Below are 27,994 nucleotides of genomic sequence, written 5' to 3' on the forward strand. Positions count from 1 at the left end.
AGTGGGACATTACTTGTTAAATGAGTGACTTTGCATTTCAGTGTACTGAAATGCCAGCCAAGTTTTCCTGTTATGTCTCCACACAATAAAGATTATTCTACCAGCTTCAGTTAAAAAAAAAAAAAAAATCATAGGTAAAAGTACTGCCCACAGCTTTGCTCCAGTGTTTGTACAACTTGGCTGCAGCAGAGCTGCAATCCAAGAGTGCCTTTTAATGAGATTACCTGAGATAATTTAAGAGCTTGCTGCAGCCAAAAGGAAGAGGCTCTACATGCCTTTCCACACTGCCCTGACGGCTGAGCCCTCCTGCTGCTTAACCTCAGATGGGTGTTTGCAGAACTCCTCTGTGAGCTGATGTAACACAGGGCTCATGAAGAAAACTAATCCCTCCTTTCCTTTCGCCCTCTTTCCAGCGATGGTTTTCAGCTGCAGTAGTGGTTGAATTGACTCATGTAAAAGTTGAGGGTGCAAGGGGCAAGCAAGGATTGCATCAGCAGATTATGCTTTGTGTATTTGCCTGCGTTAGACTGTTTACTCCTCATGCTTCCCAAATCCCTGACCAATTTCCAAATATTTGTATACCATCTGTAACAACTGCATTCAAAAATATTTGTAGTATTTAGACAATATGTTATAATTCAACAAGCGTATCAAGCATGCACCTCACTTTTGGCAAATGTATTCCTAAAGTGGGGTGGTTTATTTATATTGTTGAGCTCTCTACAACTTAAGTACCTGCTGAATGTGAGGATCACAGAAAAGTTCCTAAATTGATGCAAATCTAATTTGTTGTGCACAGCTCCCATTCAGGTGTTGAAAAACAGACTTTCGTGGTCAAAATTTATGAAGTGCAGAGGTGATTTGCAAGTCTCACAATGAGTTTTAGTATATTTACACAAATACATGGTGACTCTGTATGCTTCTGGGATCTTTTGGGTGCCTACCAGAACTGCCTTGGTAATGGTACTGTTTATTTCCAAACAATTCACAGGTAGAGGTATATAATGCTTCCCAATTTCAACAAAATCAGCATTTTCTGATGATATTTTGACTAAATTGAAAACACCTATTTTTTTCTGGACTTGACATCTAATTTTCACTTTAGTCCAGACATGCTTGTGTCATTGTTTTTTCTTTTATGGAATTCTGATTAGATAATCTTGAGATTTGAAAAAGAGTTGGGGCCCAAAATGTCCTATGAAAACAGACAGTTGATTCTCTGGGTAGGCAAACAGTGATATAAAGATCACCCTGTTATATTTTTAGATTTATTTGCAAGAAAACCATAAGATTACGTTAATTTTACATACCCTAAAGCTCTTGTTCACCAACTGAAATAATACGTGTTAAAATGACTCAGGAAACAATCAACGATTCAAAAAAAATGTGCTTTAAACGGTGCTTTAGGTGTGTGCCCTCAGTCACACATCAGGAGCCTGTTTCAGTGGGCACAATACAATCAATAGAAGGATACCTGACGCGGCGTCCAAGAGGTGCCAGGGCCTGCTCAGTCTCTGCTCTGTATCGAAACTGCCGCGGCCTTTGTGCTCTTCTACGGCTCAGGAGGGCTGAGAGTCTTTCACCCGCCCATCCTAGGAGACACTGGGAAAAGAGAGATACGAGACTTCATTCACAGCCACCCTGAGCAAAGCTTTGAAGATTAAATTTATATCAGCCAAGCATAATCTGTTGTAGTTTTCTCAAACCATTCTGACTTTGGAAATTGCGGTGTTATCACAATTATTTAAGTGTATGCTTCATTTTTTTTCAGAAGTACTCCGCGAGGAACATGTGAAATACTCAATTTTAAGTTCTAGTTCTTCTAGCCTCTTAGAACTGTGAATCTATCATGTCCCACGTCAGACATTGCATCGGAGGTGGTACTTTGCTTGAGTAAACACCCTGGAGAGATTGCAGAATCCTGCTAGATCGGACCTTCTGCCTTTCCCTCATGCTTAGCTTCCCCACCATGCATGTATGGAGCGTACCCGGCGATTTGTACAAAAACACACAGAGAGAGGTATTCAAATAGTAACGTCAGCGTTCGACGGCAGTAGAAACACATTCCCTGAGGGAAATGCCATTCTCCCCGAGCAACCCCGGCCCGCCCTCACGCCAGACAGGGCCCCCCGCCGCCAGCCCGCCGGGCACCCGCCGCCCGGCCCCACCCCGCCATCGGCGGCCCCGCACTTCCCCCCTCCGCCTCCTTAGAACGACGGCGCCCTCTCGGCTGCGGCCCCGCCACAATCGGGCAGAGGAGCGGGCGGCTGCGGTCCCGCCACCCCCCGGCTGCCGCCTCCCGCCGCCGCTGCTGCTCCGGCCCCCGCCTCCCGCCCGTTGCCAAGGAGCCGCCGTTGCCATGGAAGGCCGCAGGGCGCATGCGCGCACTTGCGGAAGTGCCCGGATGCAGCGGGAGGAGGTGCTGCCGCCATATTTGCCCGGAGAGCAGCGAGCTGGTAGCTGCTGAGCCCCCCAGACCCATCGGCTTCCATCCGCCCCGTGCAGTCCCCGACGCCGCCCCGCCTGCAGGACATGGACGATCGGGAGGACCTCGTCTATCAGGCCAAGTTGGCTGAGCAGGCTGAGCGCTACGATGGTGAGCGCTGGCTAAGGAAGGCCGTGCAAGGCCAAGGGGAGAGGGAGGGAGCGGCCACAAAATGGCGGCTGGGCGGGGGAGGGGGGGCAGGGGCGGAGGAGGGGGGCACAGACAAAATGGCGACTGGGAGCGCCCCAAGGGGCTGGTGGAGCTGGGGATGGGGGGCCTGAACGAGTGGGTGGCCTGGGCCTGGGCGGGGCCCGGTTCGGGGGGCGGTGGCGGCAGAAGCCGGGAATAAAATGGCGGCCGCGAAGGGCGAGTCCCGGGGGGGGCAGGGGAGCCGCCCCCGCCTCGGGGCGCCCGACAAAGAGACCCCATTACCCCTCTTCGTGCCGCTGAGTGGCGCGGCTTGAGGCGATCCTGTTCGGCTCGGGCCTTGCTTACCTTCGGCCCGGACCTCGCGGAGCTCGGCGGTGTGGGGCTGAGGTCGGCTCGCCGCAGACAACGCCCAGTGCCGTGCTCTCCAGAAGGTGGGTGCCCGGCTCTCTCGGCCCCTCGAGAGGCGATGCTGGGGAGAGGCTTGCTCGCCGTATTGGGTCCCGGGGGAGGGGGCTAGGGCTTTTCTTTCTCCTCCTTTGCCTACGGTTGCAGATAGTGCTGCCCCTGGCAAACCCAGAGAGAGCGAGCTCTCGCCCTGGAGGGATCGAGTACATGATACTTAATTGCCTAAAGAAAATGTATACGCTTTCATTATGCGGTAGAAATTACTACAGCTCATTTTACTTTTCCAGCATCGTCTTTTCATCCTTTTTCACCTGTAAGTTTGTGCGCTGTGCCTGATCATTTCATAGCTGGGGAAAAAGTGGTAGAGGGGAGGAACTGGCAGCCCTGGATGGTGTCTGATGCCTCCAAAATTTCTGTCTTGCGACTGTTTCTTTAAACATGTTGCCCTTGCATATAATAGAAAGGGCCTTTAATTTTCTCGATGAAGTTACTCTTCTGGGACTGTTACATTTGCCCTAAGACCTTATTCATTTAAAGTGAAATAAATACCCTTGTATGTAAAAAGTGTGACATTACACTTCACTTAGAGGTAGGAAGACACTCCAAATACTTTCTGTTCATAATTTTCATAGACAACATGGTTAAGGTCTTGCCAAATGACATATTTTTCCTGAATTGTGCTTAGAAAGCTTCTGATAGCACTATTGCAAAACATCTGAAAAATGCATGTTTTGAGGAGGAAAATAGAAGCTACAACAAAAAAGGAAGGCCTAAATAAGGCTTAATTCTGTGACAGTTCCAGTAGGGAAATAAGGTAGAACTAAGAATTCCACTAAATGAGACAAATCAAACAGTCTTTGCAGTAACTGTGGGGACTTACAGGAACAAAATGTCCCCCAAAACCCCAGATACTGGGGTACAAGTTAATTGGCTTGGGTCGAGGGATGCATGCAATTACATAGTCTGCAGTAAGTGTGCAGCTTCTGCTGGGGGTTTTGGTTTTTTTTTCAGTATCTTGTTGCCTACCATAAAGGCTGTGAGATGGGAAAATGCATTTCCTTCCCCCTGACCCCCAGTCCCAATTCCAGCAGCATTCCTGGACTTGGTTTGGTGAGTAGGGAGGAAAGGGTTCTCCACCTGGTATGGATGAGTCAGTGCAACTGAAAGTGTTGGCTTTGGGTTGAGTGGAAACCCAAGATGGATGCTTGGCCAACATCCTGGAGGATTCATTGTCTTTGGGAGCTTTTGAGGCATGGCTTGTCTTTCTGGCATTTTCTTTAGTCAGTGGTAAATCAGTTCTCTAGAAAGTAATTGGACTCTACCCTGTTGTAGAGATCTGCAGTGCAAAACAATCAGACTTCCTGTCAACTAATAAAAATTGATTAGTAGGGATTGCCTTGGTGCAGCATTTCCCTCAATGGACTTTCTATTCTACCAGTATCGTGGATGTTTGTGAAACAAGTTGGCTAGGTCAAAATGTAAAAGACTACTTATGATATATTGCTTCTGAATGGTAAGGAGACCGTTATCATTTTAGGACGGAACACAAAACTTGAAGTTGTCATGTTTAAATCAATCAATGCTGTGGTTTTTAGGCTTCCAAAATTCTTTGGAATCAAGTTGGCTAAACACATTTAAGGTGCACCCTTTAGTTCTGCTAGCTGGTCTCAATGCGTGTCTTTCATGTCTATGGGCTGGAAGAATATGTACTGGCGGTATGGTTTTAGCATCTAGTTCTGTATTCTTGTTCAGCTGAAACAATTAAAAATTATTGGCATAATTTGTTCTTGTTTATATGAAATACAGCACTTCTGTCAAGATCGTAGCTGAGACTGTTAAAATAATTCTGTGAACAAAATTGTGTGGGAAGCAGTATGGTGAAAGTGTTAAGTGATTCTTCATTTTGCTCTTCAGTTTGATCTTTGAGATACACGATCATAAGGTCACAGCTATTAATTGGTGCATATAAAATGGTGTGATGGTAAGTACAAATAAGTTGGAATACAAATCTCTTGTGTAACTTGAATATAAGTGTGGAATGACAATTTTTTGTGTTCAGTGCTAGGATAGCATTAAGTTCTGTCCCATATTCTTTCTTCTTGAGGCTTTGAGAGTGGTGTTGTGGTGGGTTGTTTTCTATATATGGTTCATAGCATTTATAGCAGCACTTATGGTGGGCATTTGACTAGCTGCTTTGGTGTGACTTACCTGACCCACTTACAGAATTTACAAAGTCTTAGAGGCTGTACTTGTGAACTGTTGGAAATCTAGGCCTGTGTCTGTACTGTCCTCAGTATATTGGCCCAGATTAAGGGGACAACTTTCTAGGTACTTCTGCAGTGTAAGTAGCACTTAAGCCCTGATCTCTAGAGATAGACACCCAAATCTCTTAATATCTTCACAGATCTGCTTAGACATGTCATGACAAATCACAAAATGCCAGAAAGCTTACTTACAATACAGGAAGCTTTGTGAGAAAGACTGTTATTACTACAATAATACATAACTATAAATTGTCTCTTTTTTTGGCAAACAATTAGAGTGGGCAACATTGCGTTGGTTTGTGAAATTACCTTACTAGCATTTGAGTTCCTTCTATCAAGAGAATGTGTGTATCTACATTCCTGTAGACTGCTCCTGAATGTCGAAACCATTGTGTTCACATTGTCCTTTGTGGAAGCTAGGTAACATCTTTCTTTTAATCGGGTGAGAAGCATGCTGCGACACAAGGTAGACTGCAAGTGGATACTGAATAGCAGTTTTGTGCTACAGGTCTTGAAGTATATGACTTCAAATCTGCATATGGTATAACTTAAGTGAGGAGAAATAGGTGGAGCTTTTTTCCCCCCAAAACCAGATGGTCATGGTACAGGGGAGAAGAGGAAAAAACCCTATTTGACAGCTCCCCTGGCTCCTAATATAGCAAGCTAACAGCTGACTCCTATGTTTTTATGAATTGTTTATTGGGGAAATGCATCTTTATTATGAAGGCAGTAAGGTGTGCAGCAGTGGACTTAATTCCAAATTTGAACCCATTTTGGAAATAATTGTCTTGTAGTAATAGGTCTTGAAATTTCAGCTTAATGAAGTATCAATCAATAAACTGTCGCAAATTAGAATTTAAGTTGCATATTAATTTCAGTTTGCAGAGGACCTGTCTCTTTCAAGCAAATGTGAAGCATATGAGATTTTTTTTTGTGGGTTTTATTTTTTGCTTTTGTCCATGTTAATGGTTAGTAGTTATACCTGTCTGTCAAAGGTCTTACTGTTGTAGTGATACGGGGCATCACTGCTCTTTTTCTCTGAATTGGCTCAGCATATTCCTAAGAAGTGTAGGAATCTAAGAGGTACAGTATGGCCAAGACAATGCTGGAGGAATTGTTAATTTTTTTAAATGATTAGCATTTACATACTGGGCCATAAAAAATTGACTTCTGGTCGTGAAGAGTTGTGTGAGAGAGGGCACTTTTCCATAATGGCCCTCTTGAATCTCCTGAGGTTTGTCTCCTTTGGTTGCTCTTGGTACATCTAAAATTAGATGGGTTGGTTCTCTGCAAGGAGTCCAGAAGCTGAGTTTGTGTCCAGTACACTTGAGTTGCTTGTATTGGAAGACTACTTAGTAGCAGATCTGAATCAAGGAGAGAAATGCATGAGGAGGCTCAGTCTTTAGATTTGCCTATGTTTGCTTTCAAACTAAAGTTTTTGTTATAAATACTGGAGAAACCTTTTTTTATTTAGAAAAGCATATGTTCACAGCTTGAAGAGATGATAGTGATGACTTAGAAATAATGTTCTTGTTGCAAGAAAAACTTGTGATAGTCTATAGGGTTGATTATGCAGAAAATAGAACTGTTGCTTGGATAATTTGGCTTTAACCCATGTATTTCTCCAAGTGCATAAAAGTACAAGTATGCTTTATAGAACTGTGCAGAGTCATGCAGCCAAATGCTGGAAGTGTCTTGTCTGCACCAGCTGTCAAAAACCTTATACAAGGAACAGCAGTATAACCTGCTGCTTTTGCCACAAAATTATAGTCTAAGCCACTGTGTAGGATGGATATTCTTTGGTATTTCTTCTGCCTCCGCCTGTTAGTTGTTTTAACTTCTGGGAATATAGTTGTAAGGTTCCTTTATGCTCATTTGTATAAAACTTGCACATTGTGATAAATGTGGCATGTTCTAGATAGGAATCTTAAGATAGTATTATCAATTTTTACTACCTTGTTAGTTGTACCCTGCACTTGATTGCCTGTAATCATGTGCTTGGAGCACCCCAAGTAGATTAAGACCTTTGAAGAAAAATTGCAAAAATGTATGTTGTGTGTAAGCATTAATATTGTGTTTATTTTACGCTTTTAGAAACTAAAGGTGCAGTGCTGCAAAGTGAGGTGAGCTAATCTGACGTCTCACTGTTGAAAGAGGGATGTCCTCTCTTCCGTGGCTGTTTCTCATGTTTACTTGGGTTCTAGTCTGACCCTTGGAGCCAGTTCAGTTCTCTAAATTACAAGAAAGATTATTTTTTTTTTTTTTTTTTTCCTGAGTAGTTGTTTTCTGAGCTGGTGACCTGAATCAGCCAGTTGAGGGGTCAAAGAAGTGTTGAGCTGGCATGACGAAATTGATATGGAGAGAGAGGAAAACCACCTGCCCACCTCCCTGCAAGCTGATGGACTGGTTTAGCCATTTCTTAAGTCTTACTTGCCAAATGCAGGATGTCTTAAGAGAAGAGGAAAAACCTAACATGGACAATGTAATAGTGTGTTCAGAAGAAGAGTTCCTAATGGATGAAAAGATAAGCCTACCTTCTCTTGGCTTGAATTTGTAGTGGATAGGATGGTGTCTGCTGATGCCAGGTAGAGGCATGCAGTTCTCGGGGGGGGGAAAATGCAATCTATGGGTATTAATCTTCACAGTTACACTCGTCACTTAATGGAGAAAATATGCTTGCCCGTATTTCTTAAGATCTTTTTTGTCTTTGCGTTTGTTCTTAGCAGTTTGCTGCTGCTACTAAGTTAGTACTTACTATGTGCTTTCTTTTTTCTGGATCACTTACAAATGTTAGCATGCTTCCCAGCGCAGATCACTGTGTGATTCCACTGGTGATCTTTCTCCGTTCTGAACACTTAAGTCTTATATTCATACCCTGTTTCCTGTCTTTCAGCCAAGTGTTTATCCATGTGAGGACTTTGCTTCCTATCCCATGGCAGTTGAGTTCCTTAAAGAACCTTGGGTGAGGGACCTTGTCAAATGCCTTTGGGAAATCCAGGTAGACTATATCAATTGTGTCTTCCTTGTCCATATGCTTGACATTCAAAGCATCACAGTAGATCTGTGAGGCATTACTTATGTTTACGGAAGGTGATGCTCTGCAACTTATTGTTTATGCATATACCAAATTATTCAGTTTTTTTAATGTAATTCCTGTTAACTTGACCCCTTGTGAGTGTTAGGTTAATGGTTCTGTAGTTCCTCCTGAGTGTCTGTGGAACCCTTTTTGAAAATTGTTAGCCACTTTGTATTTGCTGCTGCTAAGAGTCTTGACTGAGAGGTTATAGACAACAGTTTAGGATCAGCCACTTTATTTTGAGTTCTTCTGACTTGCTACTGATCATCTTTTGTTCATTCCAAGAATGAACAAGTACAGGACTAGTACTTGTGCTCAGCCTTCTCTGAATACTGGTTATGGTACGCTGTCTTCTGTGGTGAACACGTGTTTTTCTGCTGTATTCTTCACATCCTCACCACACACTGGACACTGATAGGCAGCTTTTAGCTCCTGAAATGCTGAAATAGATACTGAGCAGTAGCTTAGAAGCTTGAAGATCTTGGTCTGCTTTATTCCTCTTAGATAAGGGGAATAGCGAGGATTAAACTTAAAGCACAACTTCAGTTTTCTGAAGTGCTATGCTTCTGCTACTGTTAACTTCATAGCATTTAAGAATGCCACCTTCTGTTTTTTCCTAAGGTTAGTTTTGATTTGAGTCTTCAGTATGCTGACCATCAAGTCATCTCCATACTACCTTTACTCAACAAGCTCTTTTTTCTGTTCTTATTTTAGCAAGCTTTCTCACTTACATGGTTCCTCTTTTGGTAGTTAAGCACACCACTAATAGAATTTTCTAGCTCATGTTTTTCCTGCAGTAATGTTGAACCAGTGTGTGAGGTGGCAAGGAATAGTTACTTCTGCAGTAGGGTTGAAGTAGATTCTGTGTATTGTTGAAAATCAGATTAGGAGTGCCCCGTCATATGCTATATAACGAGGTGCTTTGTAAAACAAACAGAAAAATCAGACACTGTAGTAGCATCGTAGTTAGTTAGAGACTTAAGCGCTCTATGATGCCTGAACTAGAGGTTGCAAATACTGTAGTTTTGCCCTAACAGGTTCTCTTCTTTAGTGTATCAGCCCTTGTTTAGGCCAAGTGGGTTCTGTTATGAGCACAGGCTTTGGTAGAATGTCAGATACTTGGTTACTCCTTTGGTATGGTCTACTGTTTCTTAAGTTTTTTATCATATATTGGGAAGGTTTTTTTAGTCTTTCCACTAAATTTGCTGTACATAACTTGTTTCCATTTTTATGGAATACATAATATTTATGGAATACATAATACATAAAAAAAATACATAACTTATTTCCTTACACAGAGGTATTCCAGTTCCCCTGAGTTGCTTGGGTTTCTAGAGTTTGCAAAGCAACAAATAGTTTCTCATCTTTGTCTGGTAAAGAAGCATTCTTTATTTTTGTGAACTATTAAGTTTCCTTATCCGCTGTGCCCTTTGGACAAATTCTGTGGGTTGGCCCCTAGTAGGTGGTTATCAAAGGTATGCTTCTCATCACTTGTAAAGTTCCCCATTACTTTTTAGCTTAGAGTAAGGCATGATCTTTGTCTTTCATATTAAAACAAGAAAACCCCAATCCCAAGCCACATACCAGCCTGTTTTTAAAAAATCTTATGTAGGTAGCACTCAGTGTAATGGTGACCACTGTTCAAATCCTTTGTGTTTTACAAGCAATGTGTGTGCACCCCTACTGTTAGTCTGCAGTGGCTGGAGATGAGTCAGCAATGTTTGCAATGAGGACCCAAGCTTAATCATAGTAGTAGAATGTAGGAACTTAAAAAATGGCAGGGGCATTATTATAGTTTTGAGGTATCTTTAGGCAGTTGTTTTGAGTCTCAGTTAAATACCTTTTTTCCATAAGAAACACCACAATAAATATACAAACCTGATCAGACCAAATGTCTATTCTTATAACAACCAAAAGCAAATGCCTGAGGAAGGGTATAAATCTAGGGCAAGTGTGTCATTCTCCAGAATATTCTCCTATCCTTCCACATTTTACACTTTCGGGATTTCCTGCTCTGGTGGTGGCATGATCTGACAGTAGCATAATAAGGTGACAGCCGCAATCAACTGAAAGGCTGGAATTTAACCACTTAAATGACGATCTCTTGTCTTTTTGAATCTGCATAACACTACTTTTTCCATAATGCAGTGTAAGCATCTCCGAATTATATATGCAATGAGTTGTCATTACTGCAGTAATCCTTCTTACTGAAACGTAATCTCAGACTTGTATCTTGTCGTGAGTGGTCTCTGAGCTTTTCACCTCCTTGTGGAATCTTCCAGATAGGTAAAGCTGTACTTGAAATATAAAATATTTGTTCTGTTGGCAGGCATATATGGCTTTATTTTTTTTATATAGAATTAGTTTTCTATTGGAGAAGATACAGATATGCTGTCCTCTTGCTTTTGTATTGCCTGAGTTCTTAAGATTATTCATCAGGCTTAAACTTTCAGGGCTGGATTATGGCTTTACCGTGGAAGACCAAGGTATATGCATAATATTATTTTGTCTTGTTGAAGTATCAGCCCAGATTTTTTGTGTTGTGAGTAAAATTGGGCGCTTTACTAGACTAGAAATGTTTTTTTCCAGGAGCTTAGTGGGTAGGCTGATAAATCTTTTGTCTTTGGGTAAGACACTTGTTTATGGGCGAGATCCTAATCTGTGGTTGTGTATTTAACTAGTAACAGGATTAAGATTTTGGAGAAGACCTTTCAGTTCCCTTCATCAGTGTATTAAAAAAGAGCATGTGCCTAGTATGAAGAGTTGCTGAAGCTTGAGGATTTTGTGCTTCAGCGCAAATGTAGGAAACCTTGGGTACTTTCCCCCACACCCCTCAGCATCTTATTCTTGATGGCTGTCACTTGGCAAGAAGTCTTTTTGGTTTATTAACAACTTATGGCTGTAAAAGTCTTGGGGTGACAAGGCCTGTTTTCTGGTAGTTGTTCTGAGCAGTTAACTTTTGGCACCATTGTTTCTGTGGTTATGGTGGTTCTACAAGATGCTATTTAATGACCTTCTATGCAGACGACTGAAGAGATGCAGCAGGACTAATATGTACTGATAGAGGCTGTGCTTCTTGTAGGACTGGGTCTTAGGTATGCCTCTGTAAAAGCCATTGCTCATCTTCAATTTGATTTGTCCCCCAGTGTGCAGAGACGTTGGACCTCTGTTTCAAGGGCTTGTAGGTGTTTAGACTGGCAATAGATAAAATCCTGCAGAATCTAAGCAGTTGATTACATTTGTAATGATATGTTTGAGTGTGCTCTGAGAATCAGATAATTGTTTACAGGAAACAGCAAGTCTTGTGTGTAGTTTTTTCTTTTAAATTTCTGTGTTAGACAAATCTGCTTCTAGGGAGGAGATTATGAAGGAAACCTGTAGTACAGTTGATAAATTTGTTCATTTTTTCCCCTAATTGTTGTAATTTCCTGATGCAGGCCAGAAGATCTTGGAAACTTACTGTACATGTTTCTCACCTCCACACCTCTGGAGTAATTATTGCACGTGTATCATTGTATTATTATGTAAGTGTGAATAGTTACTTTACTTCATCAAGAAGCAGGATATCTATAGAAGTGTTGCAGTACAACCCTAAGTATGACTGAAATGCTCTGTAGTTAATGCCAATTGGTAACGACAGAAGAATATAAACTCTGTTTTAAAGAAAAGCTAGATCTTCTGTAATCTTTGTGTTGCTGTATCACTGTAGGGTGCACAATGTTGCAAGTGTAATCGAAATAGACATGGTGTACTTCAGAAACCTGTCAGTTCCAGAGGTGTTAAGTGTTACTCGGTTTCCTCTGGCTTTCATAACTTCAGAGGAGATCTAATGAGACAAAGTTAATGTGATTTTTGGTTAGTGAAGTGTGCCGCATACGTAAAATCATGCGTGTTTGATTAAAGCATTATGGTCATACTGGGTCAGACCAAAGATCTTCAGATTGATAGTGGATGCCTGGGAATGAGCATCATAGATAAATAGCATGGCATGACTACCCCCTCCTTTTTCGACACTTCAAATTATTCGTATTTACATAGAGGATATCTCTTCAGCTTATGAACTTCTACAACTAACGGTTGAAGGGAGGGCTATGCATTCACAAATACAGGTAAATTTCTTAAACTGCGGATGTAGTGCAGTTTCAATTACTCCTCTTATCTGAGGGCAGTTAAACATTAAGCTTAAAGACGAACCCTACATTTCTTGCTGGCGCTTGGCAAAAGTACCCAAGTAGCGGAGACTGCAAGTGTTAATTCCCGTTTGTCACCTTTGTTCACAAAAATTAACTGTCAGGCACGTTATCTTGGGCGTAGCTCTGCTGTTTTAAGAAACTTCAAAATACAAGATAAATTAAATCCTGTAGTTTAAAAAATTTACAGCTTTCAAGTAAATTCTTTGTATAGATAGTAGGGTCACCTTTCAGGAAATAAGTCTTAGTGCTTGCATTATTTAAGTTGCATATTGTAACTATATCGTATTGCCTTTACCTTCTAACTAGCTTAAATTACAGTACTGCATGCTTATGTTAATACTAACTGTATGTATGTGGAGTGTTTTCAGGCAACTCTTGAAGTCTTCAGCAAAGACAGTTCACCACTCTATAATAGTAGGGTGGTGTTTTATGAAAGTTTTATCAAATCTTTGGATTTTTTGTTACTTTCTGCGATTTGGAAAAGTCTAGCAAAATCTACTGGTAGAGGTAGGATTTTTTTTTTTCTGATTCTGGTAAGAATAGGGCCACTATAAAATTTTGTCCTACACATATGGAGACCTGTTGAAGACTGATAACATTGTTCCTGCCAGGGAAGAAGATTGAGCCTACAGTTCCATTGCTGAAATAGCTTATGCCTGTTATGATTGTGAGTTTTGGCACCAGAGGAAAAAATTGACAGTTAAGCTTCATTAGTTCCTCATTGCATGTGCTGCCATGACACAGCAGAACATAAGGAGGTAGAATGATGGGGGAGGGATGATGAGTGGGCAAGATAGATAAGCCACAGAATAGTAAATCATCGTATTATGGGAGGCGTAGCCTAATCACATCATCATGCTTTTGGCAGAAGCTAAGTATTTTTGACTCAATCTTAAGGGTCTTTTCCAACCTAAATGACTATATGATTCTGTGTCATTCTAGTTTCATAGCTATCTGCCAGGTAGAGTGAAACAGTTGTCCTGTTGAGTAGATGGGGTAGTTGTGGCTTAGTCTTATTCGTTAATGGTCTTGTTTTCTGTCTGTGGGATTCCCACTAGTTCTAGAAGCTGGAAGGAAAATGGTGAATTAACTGAAGCACTGTGTGGCAGGACAAAACCTGTGATTCCTGGATGTCTTATACTAGGCTCTCAATTAGTGTAAAATTAATGTTTTCAACTTTTATTTTTCTATTATGTCACAAGCAATCATAGTGTGGTTAGATAGCGAAAGGATTATAACCTTCCTTAAGTAGTTTAAACTTTTGCTTCCACTTGAGTATACAAAAAACATATTTAGTAATTTTTTTTAAGCTCAAGTTTAGAAGCCCTTTTCAAAAGGTTTAAATTATAAATTTATATGTTGTGTGTTACTTTTCAGTGTAAACAGCTGCTTGGCATGAGTGGATATGGTTGCTCTGGTTATTATCCTCAGGATGACTCTTTTGTTACTTCTCCAAGCACCTACTTTTTCTTTTGGTGGTTTCATCTTGGAACTTTAACGTGCTTCCCTAATAACAGTACTTACAGTTCTCTACATCTATTCAAGTCTGGATTATTTTTTTTTTGTTAAATACCATGTTATACTGTATCCCAGTTGACAAATCAGTGGAGCATTCTGTATTCTTCAGTTTTTCCTCACCGTGCTGAAAGGTGTCTTGTATTTGCTCATGATTTTCTCACTATTCATTGCCTTTTCTGAAGCACTTTGAAGACCATGCATTCCTATAGGATTGTACTGATAACTATTATCCACTGTGAAAAATGTGTTTGCTGCTAATGCTGAATCCTTTTTATCTGCCTCAAAAAAAAAAACCCAAACAAACAAAAAAAAAACCCCACCAAAAAAAAAACCACAAAAACCAAAGCCCAAAACAACTATCTCTAAAGAATTTTTTTGGGACCCTTGTCAAATGCATTTAAAAGAACATCGGATACTCCCTTTGTGTACATGCTCATTAATTTGTTTGGAACATTCCAGTATAAAAGTGAGGAATAACTGTGTATAAAAGGAGGAGGGAGCCTATTTTCGTAAGCTGTCATTAATGTACAACTTCTGTTGAATGGTTTGAAAGATGCTGTAGCTATAAGAATAATTGTCTGACCTTTTCCTCCTAGAAATGGTTGAATCAATGAAGAAAGTGGCTGGAATGGATGTGGAGTTGACAGTGGAAGAAAGAAACCTGCTTTCTGTTGCATATAAAAATGTGATTGGAGCCAGAAGAGCTTCCTGGAGAATAATCAGCAGCATTGAACAGAAAGAAGAAAACAAAGGTGGAGAAGATAAATTAAAAATGATTCGGGAATATCGGCAAATGGTAAGATGTAGTTGGTGTTGCGGCATAATGCCATTTAGTTAAGGTCCAGTTTTGTTACCTTTGCTATAAGCTGCCATGGTATTCTAGATTGCCTGCAGGGTGGTCAGCTGTAATAAGGTGACAGTCTTGAAAGGATGAAGTTTGTTCCTTGTCTGGAGAATAAATATACTTGGTGAAGGGGAGAGGTTGGGTGTGTTTGTGTAAACACTCAAAAGAGAAAGGGAGGGCTTTTCCTTCAGTGTATCAACATATCCAGTAAGTATTTGAACTGTACTGGCACTTCATTTCTTCCCTGCTTACTCAAGTGTGAGGCTGCATGTGCTTAGGAGGCCTTATTCTTTACCTTCCAACCTGACTTGTCCCAAGCAACTTTTTTTTGGAAGATTAACCATGTCAAAGGAGGTGTTTGGCTGTTAAGCTTCTACTTCTGATAAGCTGCTTTGGCTCATACAGACTTTGACACTTGGTGCTATTGCAGTACTTTTGTCCTACAGACTTCAAAATACTAGCACTGTTGGTTGAAATGCCAACACTGGGGAGGGATCTTTGGTGTTGTTCCTGGCATAAACATAGGCAAGTGTAAGCCAAATGGCCACTTTGACTCCTTTACCTTGTCTTTTATCACTGTGATTGCATTTTGTGTACGCTGGCCTTGTTTTGTTACTTTTTCCCCCAGATGAAAACTTGGCAGGAGTTGCTGTAAACTAAGTGCTTAGCAGTTGGGTGACAGTGAAGAATAGTTGCCCAGCTAGTCTTGTACAATTGAACTGGCAGACCTATTATTAGGTCAGACAGCTATGCCTGCGTTGAAATGAGTGCTGAGATAGTATGGCTTCTCTGACAGGGTCTAGTTCTTTATAAAATACAGATTTTTCTTGTCCCTAAGCTGGTCAGTTTAACTGCTATCAGTGTAAGCAATCAATTTGTGATAAAGCACTGCATGTTCCTGGGGATGGGGGATGTTAAGATGTTATGGTCATCTCAGCTGTGAAACTTGCGTGTGTAACAACCTCTAGGGCTTTGCTATTTTCTCTCTCTTGAGAGGGGGGAAAAATTGATGCACATAACTTCATGCTGAGTCTAGTCAGTCTGTGCAGCTTTACCTAAAATGGAGAACTTGGAGCAAGCTTTGACTTTCATCGGTAAGGGCTAATGAAACCTTCAGCTATTAGAACAGTGAGTTGTTGTTCCCCTCCTCCCTCCCTCCCCCCCCCCCCCCCCCCCTTCTTAAATGATGGTTTAGCACGGAGCAGGCATGCTCCCATGCTATTTAAATCCCACACATTTCTGCAGAGACTTAATCTCCATTATTTGAGGCAAGTGCCTCCACATGGTTCAGATCTTCACTTCCAGAGAAACAGTGAAGTCTATTATATCACCTGGCACTGATTCATATACCACCAATGGAAATGATGTTGGCTTGGAAATCTTTTCTCAGGAATGGCTCTGGACTACTTTCTGTTGACTCACACGGTTTCTGTTGCTCCATGGAATTGTTAAAGTTGTGAGTTTCTAATTTTATGTTGGCATGCTGATGGGATGAGGCTCTGCCAGTTACATACAGTCCCAAATACCATTTCTTGATGGGTGTCTAAAATCTTTCTAAGAGAACATATAAAATAAGACAATAGCTATCTGATGATTGTTTAAATTTGTCTTTGTGCTTCCAGGGTTTCTTTTTGCATAGCATTTTGTGGGTGGTTACTATCTTCTGCCAAAGATCCTTAAAATTGAGTGGAAAGACTTTTTTCTTGTTTTTGAAAGGACCATAAAAAAGGTGTTGTTGCATCTCTTCTTGTAAAGAGAGCAAGTACTGTGTAGAGCAGACTGGTGTGCAAGAAGTATATGTATGTAGTCTTTGAAGTACCTGGAGAGAGGCCACATGAAGTGCAGTGTCATGCCAACAGTATCTTCAGCTGTTAAATCCTTAAAGGGAATAACTGTCAGTTGCTTTACAGTTCTCCACAGCCCTCTTCCACATAATGTAGTTCGGTACTGGAGAAAGACTAGTGTCTACTCAACTCTAGCCTGTGTTTTCCAAGAGGCTTCTATGTATTGTCTGTAGCTGAAGACCTGATCCTGTTTGTAGCTGCTGGGAGACTTACTGTGAGTTAGCATCTACTGTAAGGAGAAAGTTAAAGGGTTTGGCAAGGTGGCACAGGAGCAGTAAGGGCCTGGAGAACATATTGCAGAGGTTTGGATAATGCTTCTCAACTGCTGCTGGGACAGTAGCACAGCTGCCCTGTTGACATGCTCGGTGCTTCTCTGAAGGGATAAGGTTAAGTGCAGGCTCAGCAGAGTTCTGGCTATGCTACCTTGTCAACAAATAGCCTCTCTTGTATTTTTCAGAGCAAGTTCAGTGTTGTTGGGAGACCCTTCCCAGTCTTAAAAGGCTCTGAAGAAGAAAAAACCCCAACAGAACGCTTGTCTGGGGGCTGACAGGCCAAGTTTAAAGCACTAGGGAGTTGGAAAGAACCAGCATCTCCAGAAAAACACACCTCTGTCACCTACCACCAGAACCAGGTGTGACCTTGCTCAGCTGCTGGAGTTGAAATGGAAGGTGTACTTTTTGTGAAAGTAATTGATGGTTTTGGTCTACATCAGTATTTATTATAATTTAGCACATGGCTCTTAAAATGTTTGGAGTTTGTTTGAGCTACTAGCTAGTGTGACTTGGGGCAGAACTCAAGGGATGATGGTGTTGTCAGAGTAGGGCCAGGCTGGTTTTGTCTGAGGTATACACTAGGAAATACTGAGAGATGATGGAAGATGCCAGGCTGTGCCTTTACCCAAACCACTTAAGATAAATGTAGCAAAACATACGTAGCCATGGGGGGAAATGCCACTTACTTCCTTTCCTCCTTTGTAGACAGGCTGCCTTTCTGGGTTCTGTGGCCATTTGGATACACAAAAGTAGAGCCCCTGGCTTTGTCATCTGACTGCATCTCAGTGGATGAGAACACACTGAAGCTTGCATTCTTTGTCCTTGAGAGGATGAAGTGGTGTATTTCTGCACATAATGCAGTTCACTTCCTTGCAGTAAAACCAAATCCCTTCCCTAATAGCATAGGACAAGTATTCATCTTCTCTTACTGGTCTGTGTTTGTGGCATATGAGACTATGTGTGTCTAGTGCTCTGACTTACGACCTGGGTTGTGTTTTGGGGCAGCTGCAGAGTTCTCTTCTCCTTCCCCTCTTAGAAAGCTTAGGCTATGAATTGGTGTAAACGTGGGTGGTTGGTCTGTCAGTTTGTTTTGGCAGGGGTGGGAGGGAGGTAGGTTATAGGCTTCAGCAACTGTTTCCTACCGTTCTAGTTTCATGTTGCATCTCAGTTGTGAGGTGCAGCTATTTTGGAGGCTACGTATTAAAACAGGTCAAAGAACTAGTACAGGCTACCCTTCCACTCGTTGCTTCTAATAAGTTTCCTTATTTAGATCACCAGGTGGTTTACAGGCTTTTATATCTGCAGAGCTAAGAACACAGTCTGGAATCTGATTAAGCCAGCACTACCACTAAAATAAAGAGAGGCAGGGTGGATTGTGGAAGCTTCTATGCACTCATTGGGGTGCATTTCCTTGCTGGTGAGAGACTGTAGTACTATATGTCATATTTGGAGCTGGAATGGTGATAGACCCTAAACCTGCTTTTTCTGAATGCTCTGAAAAGGCTTAGTGTGGGCTCTTGTGCTGGTTTGCTGCTTTGCAGAGCTCATTGAACCACTCTGTCTTTTGGTAAAAGAGCTTTTAGGGCTTTGTTGTGGGTTTTTTGTATTGTTCTTAATCTAATCAACTCAATTTGTATTAAATCTTTTTAAACTAAGCTTAGTCAGGACATTTATGTTGCCGTGGACAGCAGCTGATCTCTGATAACTTGTGTGACTGAACCTTTAAGCAAAGCTGAAAAAGGTCTGTCTGAGATGAAATAGAAGTTTGTACATGTATGGTTATTTAACAAAAGAGGATTAGAAACTGATTTAATTCTTTGCAGTTTTGCTGAAGATCTCTCTGCAAAAGAAGTCATTGAAAAAGAGGATCAAGAGGAAAGAAGTTTGCAGGAACTGACTGCTGGCCAAAGGTTTTATAGCTTTTGTAGCCCAAGAATATATGAAGTAGATTCTTCTCAAGTGACCATATTTCAGCAACTTCCTTAAGCATTTGTCATGTAACTTTATAGCATCTAACCCTTCCTTTGAATGTTAGGGCATTCTGACACTTTGTATATGAAATTCACTGTAGATTAATTCTCTAAAGGAACTTCTGCCAATCTGTTAAGTCATTTTGTACAAATCGGTATGTGTATGTATGTGCCAGTTTAACATATATTTTGGATCTATAACTTTACCAGCTTTTGAGGATAGATGTTGTGGTTACAAACCTTAATAGTTTGGGAGCTATCTGGTGATAAAAATATTACATGGCAAGAAAAAGAAAGAAGAAAATAAAACTGCACAGGTGGGAGGATAGGAAAGGGTGGACTGAATGGGGCTGCTCTTGTGGTCCAAGAGCATGCAGTTACTGGTAGTTTCTTGTAACTAATGTTGATGCCTTTGCTTGAAAACATCTACTTTATCATTATAAAAGTAGCTTGAGCCAGAGTTGTCTTCAACTTGTAGCTATGAAAGTTACTGTGAAATCACGAAAGAGCAATAGGTTACTATCTGCACTTAACCAACCCCTCGTGCCGTGAATGACATGGGGATGCTGAGAGCAAGTCTGGTTTTGGCAATGTTGATGTCAAAAGACAGCTTTTAGCTATTTTGGGTATGCTTAGTTTCTTTCTTTCAGGTGTGAAACTCTGTGGTAAAGCCTAACCTCATAGACTTTGCTTTCTAAATTAGAAAAAATGAAGGTGATATGAAAATGCTTTCAACTTTGGCTATTAAAATCCAATATCTGTTTTTGAATAAGGCTTTGTATATTGGTTTTCTTTGGCCACAGATCTCACTGTTAGTGCTGATAATTTCTGCTTTTTCTTCAAGTTGTTGAGCTTTGCTTTTTTTGCCTGCTTCTGAAGCCTGTATCTTCTAGAGTTTGTTTTCCTCTTGTACCTGACCTTTTTGTTTGTGTGGCACATCTTTATTCTGTTCTGATACCCCATGATTTTTATCTTAAGGCTCTTCTGTTAGAGCTTTGCCTCCCGAGCAGTCACTAGAAACTAGTTCTGAAGGTACCGTTTAACTCTGGGGTGGAATGGAGTTTAGCTGATTTGTATTAATTACCTTCAAATTGTCCCATTTGCTATTGCCACTTTCAGGGTAGCCTTCCAGGATTAAAAACTTAAAAAATTAGGAGTTGTGCAAGCCTTGCAGTAAGGAATTATATCCTGAGACAGACTTAATGCATCTATCTAGTAAGATGTCTTCCAGGGAATTCATAATTCCATTATTCAGTTATGCATTTCATCATACATCAGTCTTTGCCTTTCTTGTGTGCCAGCTAATAATGCAGAACTATTTTGCTTAATGCACCTGTGGAGCAGCTGAAGTTGTTGTTTTTTCTTCTGTCCTCCCCCTCTTTGGATTTTTATGATGTTGTCCGTTTGATATTTGGATGTTTTTGAAATTGCTGTGTCTTATGTGCTAATCTCGCCTCCTTTTTGTTCTGCTGTTTTTTCTTTTTTTATAGGTTGAGACTGAACTGAAGTTAATCTGTTGTGACATTCTGGATGTACTGGACAAACACCTCATTCCAGCAGCTAACACTGGCGAGTCCAAGGTTTTCTATTACAAAATGTAAGTATCTTCTTGTGAGGCAGTGACCTCTTCCTGTATCTGAACTAGACACAGAAATAAAGTAGCTATACATGTGTTTTCTGCCCACTCAACCACAGTAACCTCTTCTAAAAAGAGGGCAGTGTAGTCGTGCCGAACCAATACACCTTTTTGGCTACCTTTGAGGCATTAGTTTCCTGATCGTATCCTGATTTTTTGATAGATGTTGTTTGGAATAAGGTTGTGAGAACTTATATTTAAGAGCTGCACAAAAGCTTATGTTAAGAAACAACTGTTTTCTTTAATTGAGCTAATAATGTAGAGATCACATCCCTGTCCTGGTGTTTTCTTGCATGAGCTGTACACTCTTCATAAAGAGAAGAAAATTAGGTAGATGGATAACTGTCATATATAGTGTCGACTTAAAAATTGCATTACCAAATGAAACCTGGCCCTGGAGTATGTTGTTGAATTGCTAGTTTGCATGTTTTTTACTTTCTGGAGCATAGTTTACATCTTGAAATGATCAGGTGTGTTTTCCTCTCTAGTTGATTATCCTTCAGATCAAAAACTGGTCTGGTTTAGATGAGCTGCAGTTGTACAGCAACACAGTTTGGTAATGTAGAAGGTAGTACTATGATTGGGTGTACTAATGTAAGAAAATAAGTGAACCCAAACTGATTCTTCTTGCCTGATGGTTTAAATTCAGTCAAATACTAATGCACTGTTGTCTAGACAGTAATTCAGCAGCAGCATCCTTTGTGTGTGAATACATAAACATCGGTTTCAGAACTAAGCTGTTAATTCAGTGACTGGTGGGGAAATAAGGACTACTGACTTTCTCTTTCTGTTTTCAGGAAGGGGGACTACCATAGGTATCTGGCTGAGTTTGCCACAGGAAATGACAGGAAGGAGGCTGCAGAGAATAGCTTGGTGGCTTATAAAGCTGCTAGTGATATTGCAATGACAGAACTCCCGCCAACACATCCTATCCGCTTAGGACTTGCGCTCAACTTCTCTGTATTCTACTATGAAATTCTTAATTCTCCTGATCGTGCCTGCAGGTAGGTAATGACTGGGAAGATGGGAATTTTTTATGTGAATACCAAACAAGCCAGAAGTGTTTGCTACTTGGGTATCTGCTTTTCCTCCATGGGAACACTGGACTAGCGTTCTTCTGCTTGTAGTTGATGACTTGCTCTGTTTGAGGTCAGTTCACTGGGAAGGTTTTCAACTTTGCCATTTTGAGTCCAGACCCCTTTGTTTGTCTGGCAGTAGATCATGTATGAGAAGCAGAATAGTTAAAACCTTGGATTGATCAACTAATGGTAATTTAACAACTTGCCATGTTAACTCTGGGTATGCCCTTACCCTGCAAAAAGTGTGAGGTGATTTAACTTGCCTGTTGCTGTTGGCTATTACACAAGGTAAGAGGGGTCATACTGCTAATTTCTGTGAACTCTGAGTGTGCATAGAATGACAATAGCTCATCTGTCTGTAGGGCTTCAGCTCATAGAAGTGTAAAAGTGAGGATCAAAGCAAATATCATTTGTCTTCTATTCTTGTCATTGCAGGCTTTGTAATATACTTTCTTTTAAGCTTTTAGCAGACCTTGATCAGTTGTACTGCAAGATGTGAAAATATTTATAAAACCAGTATTCTTGAGTAAAAAGATACTGTTCTTAGGCGCACAAAGTGACTGTTTTTGAAGATGGGAGATATTTGGTTGGATATCTAAACACTGTTAAATAATATAAAAATTTGTTGCAGAAGGATATCATGTAGCCAGACTAGAAGATAGGTGTCTTTAACTTGCGTGCTTCTGGATTCTGTTTAGCAACATATGTTAAATCTGATTTTATTCTATGCTTATAGGTTGGCAAAAGCAGCTTTCGATGATGCTATTGCAGAACTGGATACACTGAGTGAAGAAAGCTATAAGGACTCTACACTTATCATGCAGTTGTTACGTGATAATCTGACACTATGGACTTCAGACATGCAGGGTGATGGTAAGTAGACTGCTCTAAAATGCTGCTGTCCCCAATCTCTGCCCCGAAAACAGCATGGAAATGTAGATTGATCTGGTGTTTTACTTCTGTCTTTGATAATAATTGACTGTCCTGAACTTGTCTTTTCTTAATGCTGGATAAGTTGATGGGGGTGACACCAGCTTCTTTTGAGAAGCTTTTCAGCTCTCACTAGAAGGAAGGTGGTCTGGAATTAGTAACATTCATTTATTATTTTTTCCTCCCCACCTGGCTGGTTAGTCATCTGTGATTATTTTAAAAGCAGTGACTTCATGTAATTCAGCTTTTCTTTCTTATGGCCATGTTCATCTATGGTTGTCATTCCAACCAGATGTGAATTTCCGGTGCAGGAGGAAATACTGCAAATTATCTAGTTCCTCCTTTTTTTCAGGTCACTCAATATTTCTGTTTGCATTTTAGTGGAAGGCTTACTGCCATCATACTAGTCACTTCACCTTACAGCACTTTCCATATCTTTTCCTTTTCTTATGAAGACAAAAGGAAAAGGGATTTTGTAAAATACTTTGTTACTGGGGTGGGGGAGCTTGGGGAAATGTAATTTGCTACTTGAGATGTTTGAAGTACTTTAATCTCCCGAAACGCTAGGTTGTGACTCCTGAAGTGGGCTGTTGCCAGAGCAAATACCAAATATGTCCCCTGGCAGTATCAGAGGAGTGGGCGTTGATTGCTTCTGTTTACTAACACCTGATATTTATTTAATTTTTTTAAGTGGGGTGGAGGTGTTTTTGGCATTCTGAATGGGCTTCTTTTTCTTACACTTTCTCACATACAATGCTAAGTATAAACTTACTCGTCTTTAGGTTTTTTTGAGTTATGCCTTCTGTTTCACTGATTATTGGTAGTGAATTAAACAATTAAACACAGTCTCTATGTAGAAAGATTAAACTCACATTTTCTTCTGCAAAAATGTCCTGGAGAGACAAGTGGAGAGCTGGCTTTCTTTGCCTTTATCTTGGAGGAGGGGGAAAAAAAGAAGTCAGTCCTGTTTACAGCATGTTAGGTACTTAAAAATGCACAGAGGTTTGAAACAACATGAAACAACATTGCTGCTTAACTTCAAATAGATAAATGTCTTAATTGTTTTTTAAGATATTACTTGAAGCATGGTGATAGCCATATATTGTTTATTTTGGAGTACTTTATTGGTGTAGTGTCCATTTGAAAACAATTGTAGAATCTCATAACTTTATTGACTACCTGTGTTTGTGTAAGATTGATGGGTTTGTTTTAAAGAAGTATTGTTACTTGATAGATTTTGGCTCTTTGCATAGATCATGAGTAGCAAATGTTGCAGGTCACGTTTTGCCCCTATTACTTTGGACTTTTGACAGAACTGGGAAAACTGTCAGTGTTGCAGGGTCTTGGCTCCTGCGTTACCCTGCATACGAAGTCTCTTGCAAGAGATCACACTTTGCTTTCAAAGATGTAAGAGTATCTAATGGTGCAGGAGCATATCTATGTATCCTGGGTGGATCTGTACAGACTCTGCTCTAAATACTGCAGGTATTATTAGATGCCTTCCTTGCGACAGTTAGGCATTGGAAAAGAAATTTGTTCCCAATTCCCACAATTAAGATATGACCTTTTATTTTACGCTTTTTTTTTTTTTTTTTAAATGGAGACAAATATCCTGGTGTTCTGTGGGAACACTGAGGAAACTATTTCGGTGAAGTAATAAGGCTGGAGCACTGTTGTCAGATAGTAGCATTAGAACATAATCTAAAAGCTATCTATATTTGCATGTGAGCTGAATAATGTGTACCTCATTTCTCATATATCATAGAAGTTCAACCATATGATTTACAGGGGTTCTTTATATTCTTTTGCATAATCTAGATTCAAATTTCTTGTTTCCTAATTAGTTCCATTGTATAGAAAAAAGATATTTTCATGTTTTCTGATGTTTTCTGAAGTATTTCAGATCATCTTATTTGCTGTTTATGATGTATGCCAGAAAGATAATGATTATGAAATTTAAAATACTGCTGAACCACTTAAAATTGTGGTGCAGTTCTTCAGGTCCAGAAAAAAGTCAGTGTTTATGCCTAATGTTTAGACATAGGTGCAGAGTTAAGTTTTCTCATTTCTTCATACTGTGCTCATACACTGGCTGAGTGCATTTAAAACTGTTGCTTCCAGAACTCTCTTTCTGAAATGGATTTGAGCCTTTGACGATTGGTAAAAGTCAATAAAGCAGCACTGAGAAAGTTCATCACAACTACCAGTTTCCTCAGGGGTGGGGGAGACTTGAAAGAGGCTCATTCTTTTGCATTAAGCTTTTGCCTGTTTTGATTTCAGTTGTGTAGGTTGTAGGGAATGACTTTCTACAATCTTACTCAGCTGCTACACTTCTCCATCTCATTTACTGTATCTTTTAACCATGTCATAGGCGAGCTGTTTAGTTTATTCTCACGCTTGTAATGTCGTCTTCATATGATTCCTGTTTTCCCCTTCTTTCCCACTGTATAGATTCCTAAAGGAAAATCCAACTGTTCATTTCCTAAAATCTCTACTTTGTAAGTCTTCGTCATGGCTTAATGAACTTTTCAGCGTCAGTTTCCTTCTGATCACTAATTGTGCTTGCCTCTATCACTTTCTTGCTGCTGATAAATTGCTTGTATCTTTGACTCCATTCCAGGGCTAAGCAATGTTCTACCAATTTGTGACCTGTTCCCCCTACCCAGGTCCAATCCACTTGACTAAGATCCAAAGTAACTGACGTGTTTGGGAATTGAGCTGCATACCTGGATGGATATTAAGAATATTTGGGCATGAAAAGTACTTTCACAATCGCCTGTTACAGGAGTATTTGCTTAAGTGTGTTGGCTAGAGCATGCTCAGATCTTCTAATCACCTTCCTGGGCTAGGGCCTCTGCTTTCCTCTCTTAAAATTACGTAACAGATAATTTAATTGTAAATTTTATTGTTGTGGAATGTCAGATGTCTTGTGTTCCTAGGCCACCTCTTCCAAAATCTACCCTGTACTGTACCTGGTGATAATTCTGAATCTGGACATGCTCTGAGCAGGCATTCTGATTAGATGCTGAAAGTCATTAGTCTCATCTGATTGGATTTTATTGCAAATTAATTTTTTTGAATGGATAGTTTTTGTTTATTGCCCTTAAAAGAGTACCATCTCACATGGTTAAGGATAATTGTAAAGAAAACTTTTTTCAGTTTCTCTTACCAATTAACTTAATTGTGCATGTGTTATGGCACTAGCTGAAGTACATTAAACTTTTTTCCTGTTGCAGTAGAAATTGGGCAAAGATGTGCAGAAGGCATTGCATGCATCTCACCCAGGGGCAGCTAAAGTATAACCAAACACAAGAGTCTTGACAGAGACTTCCATTTTACTGCATGTCGCAGCCTGGTTGAATAGGTCCAAACTAGCCATTTTGCAGGAGAAATTAAATCACAACAAAATGTTTGCCTTTCATGACCTCAAGCCTAGGGTTTCCTGTCATGTTGGACTTGAAGTAGGGATGTTGGTTGTTTGTGTTGTTTTTTTTACACTACTTTTGATACCTTTAATAGTAATGACATCAGTGTTATTTTATAAAATTGACTGCAGTACTTTGCTGTTGTTGAGACTTGAGTGGACTTGGGCAGAAAAACTTTAATTTCTAAAACCTGTTTTGGTCTCATTTCTGTAGCTAGTGAATAGACGTGCTTAGTGCTCTCTGGAGTAGAGATGAGGTTCTTAGGAAGGTATTTTCTGATTGAAGGATGTTGATCTACAGCCATTCTGATGACTTTTGTCTTGGCTGTTCATCCCTTGATCAACAGGACTGATCACATGCGCAGTCTGTTCTCAGAAACGGTGGTTTGTTGTTTGTCCTTATGACTGAGTACGTCTTCTAATAGCCCATGCTACAGTTCTGTATGAAATGTGATGAGGTGATTTAGAAGGCTTAATTTCCATGGAAACGCTTCACTCCAGAACTGGCTATGTTATGAGCGTGTGTGTCATTTCTGCAAGTGTGTGAGTGTGTGTGTGTGTACTTGCATGAAACTATTAATCTCTTGATGCTTGTTAAACCATCCTGCAGGTCTTATTTTGAAAAGTTAACATCTTCCATTATTTTTAAACGCTTTCACAGGTGAAGAACAGAATAAAGAAGCGCTGCAGGATGTGGAAGATGAAAACCAGTGAGACACAAAGGCCAACAAGAGAACCCATCTCTGACCACCCTTCCCCTTCCCCACAAAAACCCTCAGTGTCACTCTGAGAACCACCAAATCTGACTTTTACATTGGGTCTCAGAATTTAGGTTCCTGCCCTGTTGGGTTTCTTTTTTTTTTTTTTTTTTTTTTTTTTTTTTTTTTTTACACAGTTTAAAAGTTCTTAAAGGCAAGAGTGAATTTCTGTGGATTTTACTGGTGCCAGCTTTTAGGTTCTTTAAGACACTAACAGGACTGCGTAAAGGCTCTTTCAGCATTACTGTATTGTCTCCTGCCAGATGTGGCGAGATTGCCATCAGACGTGGATGTTACACCTGAAGGCCGTTAGACTTGTAGGGGAGAGATTTGCTATGGCAAGGTAGTGCGCATGTGGTGGCATTTTTCTTTTTTTATAACTGTTTAAACTGAATTTTATACCAATGTTTAAACTTAATTGGGTGTTTAGCTTGAAGTTACAGGTTGCATTGGGACATATATTGTAGTGGTTTTACTGTATAAAAACAAAGTTTCCAAACTGCTGAAATGTTGCTGAAAATCATGGTGCTGGTAACAGTTCAACAATCCGTGGCTGCTCATTCTTGCCTATTCTTTACTTTTCCTCAAAGCAGGTTAGCATTGAAGGTGGCATTGATAAGCCTGCATGCGTGTTCAATATTTTTTTCTTTCTCCCTCCCCTTTCCCCATCTCCCTTCGCTCGCTCAACCTCTTTTGTTCAGTATGTGTAACTTGAAGCTAATTTGTACTACTGGATATCTGACTGGAGCCACAGATACAGAATCTGTATTGTTCTTACTGAAACACAGCATGGAATTAACATTAAACTTAAATAAAACAAACCTAAATTAAAAATGCCAAATATTACTATGACTTTCTTTTCTATTTTAGTTATTTCAGCAAGAATAAGTTTCGTTTGTCACTTGTAATGGGAACGTTTGGAGGGGGAGAGAGAGAAAGAGAAGTAAGAGCATTATTCCTCAGCCATGAGATACAGACCCCAGTCTTAGCAGTAAGTAGTAGAGCAGTGAGGCCAGCCTCCTAGAGACAGCCTGCTTTGCACCAGGAGGAGTTGGAAGTTCTTCCACACCACTTAATTCACTCTTTCCCTACCAGAATGCACAAAAAGCTGTGATCTGGCTGGTGCATTCCTCTCACTTGCCCTTT

At 40.4% G+C, this 27,994-nt stretch overlaps 1 protein-coding gene across 3 annotated transcripts; it reads left to right on the forward strand.

Moving 5' to 3' along the window:
• Positions 1–2,404: 2,404 nt before the first annotated feature.
• On the forward strand, positions 2,405–27,689 carry YWHAE (tyrosine 3-monooxygenase/tryptophan 5-monooxygenase activation protein epsilon). Of its 3 annotated transcripts, XM_082493146.1 has the most exons (7): positions 2,405–2,596; positions 14,688–14,887; positions 20,512–20,618; positions 21,455–21,661; positions 22,473–22,609; positions 25,118–25,164; positions 26,752–27,689. In XM_082493146.1, exons 1-6 carry the CDS (start codon positions 2,533–2,535, stop codon positions 25,123–25,125), a joined length of 723 nt encoding a protein of 240 aa, XP_082349272.1. In that variant the 5' UTR covers positions 2,405–2,532; the 3' UTR covers positions 25,126–25,164; positions 26,752–27,689. The 3 variants fall into 3 exon arrangements, with proteins under 3 accessions (XP_082349272.1, XP_082349270.1, XP_082349271.1); XM_082493144.1 differs by lacking the exon at positions 25,118–25,164; XM_082493145.1 differs by lacking the exons at positions 2,405–2,596; positions 25,118–25,164 and adding an exon at positions 4,082–4,150.
• The last annotated feature ends 305 nt before the right edge of the window (positions 27,690–27,994 follow it).

Source organism: Vanellus vanellus (genome assembly GCF_965231255.1).
Source record: "Vanellus vanellus genome assembly, chromosome: 19".
Lineage (NCBI taxonomy): Eukaryota > Metazoa > Chordata > Aves > Charadriiformes > Charadriidae > Vanellus > Vanellus vanellus.